At 41.5% G+C, this 13564-nt stretch overlaps 1 protein-coding gene across 1 annotated transcript; it reads left to right on the forward strand.

Moving 5' to 3' along the window:
- The first annotated feature begins 926 nt into the window (after nucleotides 1–926).
- Nucleotides 927–5179, forward strand: LOC112216232 (transmembrane protein 198). The gene is made up of 5 exons (XM_024376071.1): nucleotides 927–1176; nucleotides 2293–2767; nucleotides 3715–4290; nucleotides 4437–4576; nucleotides 4778–5179. The coding sequence occupies exons 2-5, from the start codon at nucleotides 2578–2580 to the stop codon at nucleotides 4934–4936; spliced, it is 1065 nt and encodes a 354-aa protein (XP_024231839.1). The 5' UTR covers nucleotides 927–1176; nucleotides 2293–2577; the 3' UTR covers nucleotides 4937–5179.
- The last annotated feature ends 8385 nt before the right edge of the window (nucleotides 5180–13564 follow it).

Consider the following 13564-nt stretch of genomic DNA (forward strand, 5'->3'; position numbering starts at 1 on the left):
TTAAGGTCAACAGCATCATGAACTCTACCAAGTATCATGCAGGACAATTTAGCCTAAAACCTGGTTGCCTCTGCCAGGAGGTTGAAACTTGGCCGCAAGTGGATCTTCCAGCAAGACAATGACCCCAAGAAAACACCAAAATCCACAAAGAAATGGTTAATTAACCACAAAATCAACATTCAGTCTCCGGACTTGAACCCCAATTAAAACCTGTGGTTTGAATTGAAGAGGGCAGTCCATCAGCACAGACTGAAGGATATCAAGGATCTGAAAAGATTCTGTATGGAGGAATGGTCTGAGATCCTTCCTAATGTGTTCTTCAAACTCATTAAACATTATAGAAAAAAAGGCTAAGTGCAGTTCTCCTCGAAATGGGAGGGTGCACTAAGTACTAAAAAAAGGGGTGCCAATATATATACATTTTTAAACAAAATATTTTTCTCCGAGCATGTTCATTCCTATAAAATATTATAATTATTTGAGCATACAACCTAGCTCCGTATTTGTATTATTTATTCTATACAGTCTTTTATGCTAATCTTTTTCAAGGTTGACAATCATTTCGGATGTGACTGTATATGCATATTCCGTAAAAAAATCTTGAACCTACAGAATAAATCCCAAGGCTCCTTTGTCCGATTTTTGACATTTTTTAAATATTTAATATTCACTGAGATATGAGACTACATGAGTTTATTTAATGTGTATTTAATGGATGAGCTGTTGACTCATCACATCCAGAATCTCACCTCTTTTCTGGACCACTTACTTTTCCTAGAACGTAAACTTCCATATTCCATCCCTGACATGTTAACTGACATCATGCCTGACTCATGACGAAACATGTCTGGCCATGGGTTCAACCAATCTTACATTTTCCTCTGTTGCAAATCTGTATGACTAGAGAGACATCATGTGGACAACAACAGTATTCCCTCACCTCTGATCTGCACAAGCTTGCGACAGATGGTCGCTTCTTGCACTGATGCTGTCAGCCGTCCAGTGTCCACAGATGAGAGGAACGCACGCATGAGTTGGATGTCCTCAACACAGCAAAGACAGAGGGAACAGATACAACTCCTCCACCTAGAATACCATACAAAGTGACAAATCAGTAGCAGTCTTATTTCTTCTCATCACAGATTGTAATTCTGACAAGGATAAGCCTCATGTCCGGTAAGACTACTTATTTTCAGACTCTTAAAACAATTCATGCAAACAGTATTTGTAAACTCATGATCACAAATACTCTCTGGTAGGCATATGTCTGTTATGTCTGATCAAAATACGTGATCCCACCTATTAATTATCAAAGTGGAAGTTGCTATACAACTCATGTAATGCCTGTTGTATATGACTATTTAGTAATAAACTGACAATGAGGTCATGTGTCTGACTATATAAATATATAGGGAGTCTCTTTTTGGAAAATGGCTGTGTCCAGTTTTAATTCGTTATCAAAAATGCAAAGTTTATCATCCTGACATCTTAATTATATTCTAATAGTGGAAATCACTTGATTGGTGCCATAGAAAGTGATAGTGTTTTCTGTGTGACTTACAAGCAGATGTCAGGACAGAAGGACATGAGCCTCACTAGACTCCACTAATAGGCCTCTAATTCAATTATCTGGGGATCTGCCTAAAAGCTTATAACATAGAGTATACTCTGTTGATTAACGCAACCCAATTTATCCTTGTGTGCACAGGTAAGTATGCGATCAACAAGGTACATGTGCACATTGAAAGTAATGATTTGAATGCTGAAGGTATTGCTTTTTTGTCCAGATTTTTGGTTTTGTTTAATTGTGTTACATAGTTTTCAATATTTTTTCCCAGCTTTTGAGCCCACCTGCAAGCGACATTGTGTATTCAAAAATATACAATGCCTTTTTGGGGTTTTGGAACGGTATGTCCTACTGTTGGGGTGTTTGTTTTCTTTGCATTGTTCTGTGACTGGAGATCTTTACCATATGTTCAAAACAAAGAGGCCCAATGACTCAGTCGGCATCAAGCCACCCCTCGTTTCCTCATCTGCATCCTCTATTTTAACAATAGAGTGTGTGACCCGGATAAAATCTCAGTTTCCTTTTCTGGTTCCTGGGGATAGGGTTGTGGAGTACAGAGGGATTTTTCTTGAAATACATCGTATTCATGCAATCTATTATCTACCTTAGATGTAAATGTGAAGTCTAGATATGAAGAGTCCAGTTTGATCATTTATAGTCTGCCTATTACAGATGTCATATAATTTTCTCTGGCTGTATTTGATTCTCCTCTCCTCTTGTTGCAGGTGCAGGGCAGGAAATGGTCTGATTCAAACACATCTCACAGGAGCTTCCTGTTTCCTCAGCACTTACATTCTAACAACATGAAGCATTTGTCACATTCTTTCATTGAATTAATGAAGCAAAGTCCTGTCCCAATGGAATACTGACAATATACTGGCTTGGTGTTGACTGTTGACATATGCTCCCAAATGAGATTAAACCAGGAAAACAACACGGTTACACGGATGGCCTTAATTGCTAAATAAAAGCACAGTAATTATCCAGACTTGTTGAACAGCTGCTCCAAGATGGCAGACCCCAGCTCACTCTTGGTCACTGATGGGGCAGTGCTGAGCCAGGCTGAAGTTGATCAATATATCCTCTCTGGCTTGGCTGAAGTGGATGCATGTGAGTTGGGGTTCACAAGGAAGTATGACCTCATCCCATCCATCGTCTGCTCAGTATGCCTTTTGTTAGGCCTAATCTACTGCTTTTTTGGTAAGTTCCTGACCTGTAATAGAGGACAGTTGGAACTTCCACATGTGTACTCTCAAGACTTACACATTAAAGACATGATAGGCATATCTGCAATTCAATTACAGTATTTCCACAAAACACTAATGCTCCACTAGATACATCAACATTTAATTCCCAGCTGACATTTAACCTCATCATACTAACTGAAGTGATTTCCTCAGCTCACTCTAAGCCTTATAGTAAAAACAGGAGGGCCAGGTATTTGACCTAGACTAGCCAGGGTTATAATGGATAAGCTCCAGGCTAGGAGAGAGGTAGATGGGTCACCTGGTTCTGTTGCATTCCTCTGAGAGAGAGTCAGAAAACAGCCACCTGGGATGATGCAGGCAGCTTTCTGGCCTGGTCCAAATCCATTAAATGTTGATGTCTGATATAAGAAACGCTTAGTTTTTCTTAAGCAGACTATGCATCATGTGATGTAAACTTTCTCTCTAATATTCTGTCAACTGTACAGTATACCAAACTGTGACATCTATTTTTAATTAAAAAAACAATCCCTACTCAGTCAAACCTAGTTCACTTTACCTTGTCTCATCGCGCACCAGCAACTCCTGTGGCGGGCCGGGGGCAGTGCACGCTAATCAAGGTTGCCAGGTGCACAGTGTTTCCTCCGACACATTGGTGCGGCTGGCTTCCGGGTTGGATGCGCGCTGTGTTAAGAAGCAGTGCGGCTTGGTTGGGTTGTGTATTGGAGGACGCATGACTTTCAACCTTCGTCTCTCCCGAGCCCGTACGGGAGTTGTAGTGATGAGACAAGATAGTAGCTACTAAAACAATTGGATACCACGAAATTGGGGAGAAAAAGGGGTCAAATAAAAATAATTAATAAACCTAGTTCACTTTAGTACATTTTGTTTCCTTCTCCATCTTGTTACTTAACATCCCTCCACTTGTCTCTCTTTCTTTAGGATACCGCTGCTTTAAGATGGTCATGTTCCTGTCAGGCTTCATGTTTGGATCTGCGCTAGTCTGCCTGTTGTACCTTAAGGAGCCTGTGCTGGATACCCAGTTGACTATGGAGACCAAAGCAGGTATCCTCCTGGGAGTGTCTGTACTCTGTGCCCTGGTAACTATGCTGGTACAGACTGTGGGGCTCATCATTACTGGCCTAGAGCTGGGGTTTCTGCTCACCCTTGCCAACCTACTGGTTGTCAGACAGTTTTACAGCCTTACCCCACTATGGGCGCCTCTTGGTGCACTCCTAGCCACGAGCACCTTTTGTGCCACTCTCACACTGCAGTGGCAGAAACTATTCACTGTGCTCGCCACGGCTGCAGTCGGAGCCGCTGTGGTGATGGCATGCGTGGACTACTTTGTAGAGACATCTCTGCTGGCTGGCCATGCGTACGACATCCTGTCTCAGGTTCCCCCTCGGCCCCTCTGCTGGTACAGCTGGGTTATAACAGGCGTGTTTCCTCTATTTAGTCTGATGGGGGTAATGGTGCAATGGATGCTCACTGCCAAAGGACTGTCACACACAGAAGGTGAGTGGCACAGTTTCATAAAAAAATATGGAACGCTTACTTCCTCGATGTCATTACTACTTCATTCGATACTTAGGTTAAACTGACCGGTTACAACATAATTCTGTTTTTCTGTCTAATGCTATTTTACTCTGAATGCCCTCCAGTACCTGTCAGTGGACGACAAAGACAGGTCCAACTGATGCGAATCAGACAGAGAGATGCCCAGAGACGACCCCAGCTGGGCACTTACCGCCATCGCAAGCCTCCAATTCTAAAGCGTTATGCTGGAGACGTCCTGGCCCCAGTGAGTTACTTCACTCCTAATGGGCATGTCCTAACGGGCATGAATGAGCTTGATTCAGACACTTTTTTGAAAAACGTTATGCACATAGCTAATAGACAATTAGTTGCATGTCATGTTTTAAAATATTGAATTTTTTTCTATCATCCTAGACAGAGGATCAATGCAACAATAATGTTTTTTCTTTACCACTTTACCTTACAGAGTTACATCCAGAGCCTTCGTGACCGCCAGATGGGTACAGGCTCCTCTAGCAGCAGCATCATCAGCAACAGCACAGTCAACCACACCATGATAGACTTCGACTTTGAGACAGGCTTCATGGTTCCCCTGAATGCCTCCTCCCTAGTCTACAGGGTCTGAGGGACGAACACCAAATAGTAGGCATCACCTCCCAGTTCCACTAAGATGCCCAACACCTCTCTCCAGCAGACAATTCATACACTGTTGTAAAAAGAAAAACAGACTGATTCTTGAGACAAGAGATTCAGCCAACTAATTCACCTTGTTGTTTTGTTTATTATTCTGTCTTTCTAAAGGTATCTGACAGTCAATTGTAATATAGCCATTGATCATTCCTCAAATAAATAAAATTGCTTTATTTTGGTCAGTTTCCTAATATACATTTTTTGTGAAGATATCCATTGTTACAGTTGTTAGGTTCCAATTTTGAGTAAATAACTCACGGACACTAGAGAAGCTTAACCAAGTTTAATTCTTCCCAAAGGGTCATTACAGCTGTAATTCAGGCAAAAAAAAACATTTCACACAAGTACTAATATTTAACTAGGCTGAGTCTCCTCCACAACTGAACAGCCAACGCATCTCTGTTGCTAGACAGAACCTTAGTGATATCTGTTCTTCCTCACTTCATCTAACCTCACCTCTACCCAGTGCTCACCCCTCCCCAACTCAAGGCTGTCATGGTTATTGATACCAGACTGTGTCTCTTCTCCTCCCAGAGGATCCCTGATGCCTAACAATAACATATCCTGACACAATGTAAACGCTATAAACTCAGCAAAAAAAAGAAACGTCCCTTTATCAGGACCCTGTCTTTCAAAGATAATTAGTAAAAATCCAAATAACTTCACAGATCGTCATTGTAAAGGGTTTAAACACTGTTTCCCATGCTTGTTCAATGAACCATAAATAATTAATGAACATACACCTGTGGAACGGTCATTAAGACACTAACAGCATACAGACGATGGGCAAGGGTTAGGGTTAGGTCACAGTTATGAAAACTTATGACACTAACGAGGTATTTCTACTGACTCTGAAAAACACCAAAAGAAAGATGCTCAGGGTCCCTGCTCATCTGCGTGAACATGCCTTAGGCATGCTGCAAGGAGGCATGAGGATGGCAAATGTGGCCAGGGCAATAAATTGCAATGTCCGTACTGTGAGACGGCTAAGACAGCGCTACAGGGAGACAGGACGGACAGCTGATCGTCCTCGCAGTGGCAGAACACATGTAACAACACCTGCACAGGATCGGTACATCCGAACATCATCTGCGGGACAGGTACAGGAGAGCAAGAACAACTGCCCGAGTTACACCAGGAACGCACAATCCCTCCATCAGTCCTCAGACTGTCCGTAATAGGCTGAGAGAGGCTGGACTGAGGGCTTGTAGGCCTGTTGTAAGGCAGGTCCTCACCAGACATCACCAGCAACAACATTGCCTATGGGCACAAACCCACAGTCACAGGACCAGACAGGACTGGCAAAAAGTGCTCGTCACTGACGAGTTGCGGTTTTGTCTCATCAGGGGTGATGGTCGGATTCGCGTTTATCATCGAAGGAATGAGCATTACACCGAGGCCTGTACTCTGGAGCGGGATCGATTTGGAGGTGGAGGGTCCGTCATGATCTGGGGAAGTGTGTCACAGCATCATCGGACTGAACTTGTTGTCATTGCAGGCAATCTCAGCGCTGTGCGTTAAAGGGGAGACATCCTCCTCCCTCATGTGGTACCCTTCTTGCAGGCTCATCCTGACATGACACTCCAGCATGACAATGCCAACAGCCATACTGCTCGTTCTGTGCTTGATTTCCTGCAAGACAGGAATGTCAGTGTTTCGCCATGGCCAGCGAAGAGCCCGGATCTCAATCCCATTGAGCACGTCTGGGACCTGTTGGATAGGAGGGTGAGGGCTAGGGCCATTCCCCCCAGAAATGTCCGGGAACTTGCAGGTGCCTTGGTGGAAGAGTGGGTTAACATTTCACAGCAATAACTGGCTAATCTGGTGCAGTCCATGAGGAGGAGGTGCACTGCTGTACTTAATGCAGCTGGTGGCCACACCAGATACTGACTGTTGCTTTTTACTTTGACCCACCCTTTGTTCAGGGACACATTACTCCATTTCTATTTGTCACATGTCTGTGGAACTTGTTCAGTTTATGTCTCAGTTGTTGAATCTTATGTTCATACAAATATTTACACATGTTAAGTTTGCTGAAAATAAACGCAGTTGACAGTGAGTGTTTCTTTTTTTGCCTTCAGTGACATTGTTAATTGTTAGGTTCTAAGGTCTCCACCTGTCTCCCCTAAACATTCCCAAAGCCATCTAACTCCTACAGATAACCATTAACTTTGATGTAAAAACTATTCTCTACCATCCCTCAGATACCATACTTCTGATCTATCATGTATCTGGTATAGCAATGTTCAAAGTTTACCCAGAATCCAACAGTTTTATTTATGCACAGTGTACAAGAGGGTGAAATACAATGTGGGGGATACATTACGTACTTTGTACATTCCTTGCACAAGAGATAGTGTATAAAACATTTTTGTCACTCTTCTGTTGTCAAAATAAATACACATCCTTAAATGTTACTATATTTCACCTCATAGAGTTAGGTGATATACTGGCTAGGCTATAGTGTCTGCTTCTGGAGGTTGAGGTCTTACTGTACAAATAAAACACTCTCTCTCTGAGAGAGTAGCCCTTATCCATAACTTGGTTATTGTTGATGCGCCAGTACTAGTTACCTTCGACAACCTATAGATGGCTGTTTGTCCATGTGAAGGCAGCATTCGGGTTGTAGGATGCCCCAGAGAAGAGATGGGTTTTGGATGCGTGCTGGAGTCCATTGCCCCAGCTTCAGCAACTGCCAATACTGAGAACACTTAAGGAATAGAATGAAAGGTAACTATTATCTGGTCGCTACATTCCACTCATTCTGAAAGGGTTTAGACTAGAGGGTATATTACATGTTCACATATTATCCCCAAAACATTGTTTGTTTATTTGCACCTTACCTTGAATAATATCACTTTGTTATTCCAGTTAAAGTACAAGGCTGAATTGACTGACGACTCCTATGTACAGGTAGAACAATGTTGGTAATGACAACGAAGTTGGCAAGACAGCACAAACTGATTTGGGACCAGGCTAGGAATAGTGTGAGTCAGGGCAAAAAGGTAAACTTTTTAGGAAGTAGGACTTATTGGTCCTCTAAGAGTAAACAGCTGCATTGAGGCTCCCTGGTAGATCCTTCCACAGCACAGAGATCATGATGGGTGTGTTGTAGCCAGTAGTGTCAGACACTGTCCACACATACTAACCGCTGAAGATGTGTGTCTTGCAAAAAGGACCTGGGTGTTGGATAAATATCAGACAGTATTTACAAGTGGTTGTTTGTATATCCAAAGGAAAGTGCTGTGCTATTTTGCAGTTTCACATACAGTTTACATTCTGTTTTGTATGACAGACATTGGGATAAAATCTTTACGGTACCTACCTAACATAATTGCATCCATGGTACCCTTGTAAGAATGTGGTGGACCTGCCTCTAGGATTGGATGATTTGGCTTTCTGTATACTGTGGGACGATTGGCTGGCTTCCCTAAAGGAGAACAGAAGAGGCAAAGGTTTCAAACACATAACGTCTTGAACGGGTCTTTATCATCTACACTAACACTTGTTTTTAAACCACTCCACAAATTTCTTGTTAACAAACTATAGTTTTGGCTAGTCGTTTAGGATATCTACTTTGTGCATGACACAAGTCATTTTTCCAAAGATTGTTTACAGACAGATTATCTCACTGTATCACAATTTCAGTGGGTCAGAAGATTACATACACTAAGTTGACTGGGCCTTTAAACAGCTTGGAAAATTCCAGAAAATTATGTCATGGCTTTAGAAGCTTCTGATAGGCTAATTGACATCATTTGAGTCAATTGGAGGTGTACCTGCGGATGTATTTCAAGGACGACCTTCAAACTCAGTGCCTCTTTACTTGACATCATGGTAAAATCAAAAGAAATCAGCCAAGACCTCAGAAGAAAATTGTAGACCTCCACAAGTCTAGTTCATCCTTGGGAGCAATTTCCAAATGTCTGAAGGCACCACAATAGTGCAAACAATAGAAACAATCTAGCTGGTCTGTCATAATATAATAGAGACAGTAGATCTAGCTGGTCTGTCATGTTATAATAGAGACAGTAGATCTAGCTGGTCTGTCATAATATAATAGAGACAGTAGATCTAGCTGGTCTGTCATAATATAATAGAGACAGTAGATCTAGCTGGTCTGTCATAATATAATAGAGGCAGTAGATCTAGCTGATCTGTCATAATATAATAGAGACAGTAGATCTAGCTGGTCTGTCATGTTATAATAGAGACAGTAGATCTAGCTGGTCTGTCATAATACAATAGAGACACAAGTATAAACAAGTATAAACACCATGAGACCACAATAGTACAAACAATAGTAGACAAGTATAAACACCATGGGACCACACAGCCATCATACCGCTCAGGAAGGAGATGTGTTCTGTCTCCTAGAGATGGACGTACTTTGGTGCAAAAAGTGCAAATCAATCCCAGAACAACAGAAAAGGAACTTGTGAAGATGCTGGAGGAAACAGGTACAAAAGTATCTACATCCACAGTAAACCGAGTCCTATATCGACATATCCTGAAAGGCCTCTCAGCAAGGAAGAAGCCACTGCTCCAAATCCGCCATAAAAAAGCCAGACTACGGTTTGCAACTGCACATGGGTACAAAGATCGTACTTTTTGGAGAAATGTCCTCTGGTCAGATGAAACAAATATAGAACTGTTTGGCCATAATGACCATTGTTATGTTTGGAGGAACAAGGGTGAGGCTTGCAATCCGAAGAACACCATCCCAACCATGAAGCACCTGGGTGGCAGCATCATGTTGTGGGGGTGCTTTGCTGCAGGAGGGACTGGTGCACTTCACAAAATAGATGGCATCTTGAGGATGGAAATTGATGTGGATATATTGAAGCAACATCTCAAGACATCAGTCAGGAAGTGAAAGCTTGGTCGCAAATGGGTCATGACCCCAAGCATACTTCCAAAGTTGTGGCAAAATGGCTTAAGGACAACAAAGTCAAGGTATTGGAGTGGCCATCACAAAGCCCTGATGTCAATCCTATAGAAAATTTGTGGGCAGAACTGAAAAAACATGTGCGAGCAAGGAGGCCTACAAACCTGACTCAGTTACACCAGCTCTGTCAGGAGGAATTGCCAAAATTCACCCAACTTATTGTGGGAAGCTTGTGGAAGGCTACCCAAAACATTTGACCCAAGTTAAACAATTTAAAGGCAATGCTACAAAATGCTAATTGAGTGTATGTAAACTTCTGACCCACTGGGAATGTGATGAAAGAAATAAAAGCTGAAATAAATCGTTCTCTCTACTATTATTCTGACATTTCACATTCTTAAAATAAAGTGGTGATCCTAAATGACCTAAAACAGGGAATTTTTACTAGGATTAAATGTCAGGAATTGTGAAAAACTAAGTTGAAATGTATTTGCCTAAGATGTATGTAAACTTCCGACTTCAACTGTACATACAACATCCACAGGAAATCAAAGTCTTACTACAGAATTATTTGATGTTTTATCAGATATTGATCACATAATCTGTATTAACAAAATAAATAATCATCCTGCCCTAAACACAAAGAGCTTGGATTCCAGAGATGACATCAGGATTTAGTTTGAAGTTGGCCTCTGTCCCTCAGTTCATGGCCAGAAGACTTCCCCTCTGTCCACTACTTGTCTTTGTCAAAATGCACAATTTTTTATTTCACCTTTATTTAACCAGGTAGGCAAGTTGAGAACAAGTTCTCATTTACAATTGCGAAAATGTCTGACTCCCCTTAATGACAGAGGATTGTTACAGACAGGTGAAAATACAGATGATATCACATTCAGATGAATATACAGCAGATCGTCTACATCAGACTCATGTCATGCCATTTCAGTTGAGATCTGAAAAGCCTTCTTTCACACATCCAAACTGCAGTGACAGTTGTACGCAGTTTGTATGATGGCAATTTGCATATACTCCAGAATGTTATGAAGAGTGATCAGATGAATTGCAATTAATTGCAAAGTCCCTCTTTGCCATGCAAATGAACTGGATCCCCCAAAAAACATTTCAGCCCTGCCACAAGAGGACCAGCTGACATCATGTCAGTGATTCTCTCGTTAACACAGGTGTGAGTGTTGACGAGGACAAGGCTGGAGATCACTCTGTCATGCTGATTTAATTCGAATAACAGACTGGAAGCTCCGAAAGGAGGGTGGTGCTTGGAATCATTGTTCTTCCTCTGTCAACCATGGTTACCTGCAAGGAAATACATGCCGTCATCATTGCTTTGCACAAAAAGTGCTTCACAGGCAAGGATATTGCTGCCAGTAAAATTGCACCTAAATCAACCATTTATCGGATCATCAAGAACTTCAAGGAGAGCAGTTCAATTGTTTTGAAGAAGGCTTCAGGGCACCCAAGAAAGTCCAGCAAGCGCCAGGACCGTCTCCTAAAGTTGATTCAGCTGCGGGATTGGGGCACCACCAGTACAGAGCTTGCTCAGACATGGCAGCAGGCAGGTGTGAGTGCATCTACACGCACAGTGAGGCGAATACTTTTGGAGGATGGCCTGGTGTCAAAAAGGGAAGCAAATAAGCCACTTCTCTCCAGGAAAAACATCAGGGACAGACTGATATTCTGCAAAAGGTACAGGGATTGGACTGCTGAGGACTGGAGTAAAGTCCTTTTCTCTGATGAATCCCCTTTCCGATTGTTTGGGGGATACGGAAAAAAGCTTGTCCGGAGAAGACAAAGTGAGCACTACCATCAGTCCTGTGTCATGCCAACAGTGAAGCATCCTGAGACCATTCATGTGTGGGGTTGGTTTTCAGCCAAGGGAGTGGGCTCACTCACAATTTTGCCTAAGAACACAGCCATGAATAAAGAATGATACCAACACATCCTCCGAGAGTAACTTCTCCCAACCATTCAGGAACAGTTTGGTGACGAACAATGCATTTTCCAGTATGATAGAGCACCTTGCCATAAGGCAAAAGTGATAACTAATTGGCTCGTGGAACAAAACATTGATATTTTGGGTCCATGGCCAGGAAACTCCCCAGACCTTAATCCCATTGAGAACTTGTGGTCAATCCTCAAGAGGCAGGTGGACAAACAAAACCCCACAAATTCTGACAAACTCCAAGCATTAAGTATGCAAGAATGGGCTGCCATCAGTCAGGATGTGGCCCAGAAGTTAATTGACAGCATGCCAGGGCGGATTGCAGAGGTCTTGAAAAGAAGGGTCAACACTGCAAATATTGACTCTTTGCATCTACTTCATGTAATTGTCAATAAAAGCCTTTGACACTTATGAATTGCTTGTAATTATACTTCAGTATTCCATAGTAACATCTGACAAAATATCTAAAGACACTGAGGCAGCAGACTTAGTGAAAATGAATATTTGTGTCATTCTCAAAACTTTTGGCCACGACTGTACTCCATCTAATAATCCGTTTTAAGATATTGATGTTTTCAAGTACTGTATCTATTTGTCTATTTCTTATTTCTTCAGTGAGATACAGTGTGATGAAAATGAACTAAGAACTCTACCCAATAAAATCCAATAAAATAATAAAATAAAAATAATCCAATAAATATTTCAGGTATATTTTATCCATCTAGAGGAGTCTTCTAAGCCTAGTTCATAATTTTCATTCTGATGGTCCCGGTCTCATAACGTTCTATGGAACTGGTAGTTTATGGTTTCACATAGTTTTATATTATTGTCTAGCCACTGGGACCTGTTTACAACCACATAATAAAACATTAGAGGAATGCATTCTTGGATTAGTTTAGAGCAAATAAATACTCCAGACACCGACAGCAACTCATAAAGTACACAGCCCACTTACACAGCAACTTACAACTATCCCAAAAACTATCCCTGTCAACGAATTAAATTGCCACTAATATCCCAGATCACGTCAGAGGAACACAAAATACTTAGGTCAATATAACTAACAACTTTTAAAGGTCTATTCTTGGTCAGTTTAAATAACAATTGAGACAGGGTTACAATACAGATGGTGTATTCAATGCACCTTATATTGCATAATTAATGAACAATGAAACAGTGATTCACTACTAGGGAAAGACAGTGAAGGATTTACTAAATATATCACTGAAGTTGCTCAATCAAGATTTGTGTTTGTTTCTACATTTCACTAGATAGTCTGAGATAAAAACCTAATCCTCCAGTAATGTAAAGTTTTACAACTGTCCTATGAGAGAAAAACAACTAACCACATTTCCGTTCTGAGACAACCGTTAATTAGTATGCTTATATATAAGATCCATTAATTTAACACGTCAATGTCACATTTTTGCCTCTTGATGTCACCAGGGCAAGTTTTTCAAATTGTTTAATCTGGTTCAGAATGATCTGGATTCTGTAATCCTCGTTTTTGCAATGCAAGATCAGATCGATCTAGCTGTTTTTGAGACGGTTTTTCAGCAAATAACCAGATAGGATCATTCTGATTCAGATAACACAATATCAAGATCACACAATCCGGCATTTCAGGCCTACACCTTGCCATCTACTGGACAGGCTATGGTACTACTTCAACACTGTCATAATGAAACATATGAGTAAGGGAAGGGAAAGTGGGATAG

This window comes from Oncorhynchus tshawytscha, linkage group LG16, assembly GCF_018296145.1.
Source record: "Oncorhynchus tshawytscha isolate Ot180627B linkage group LG16, Otsh_v2.0, whole genome shotgun sequence".
NCBI classification, from domain to species: domain Eukaryota; kingdom Metazoa; phylum Chordata; class Actinopteri; order Salmoniformes; family Salmonidae; genus Oncorhynchus; species Oncorhynchus tshawytscha.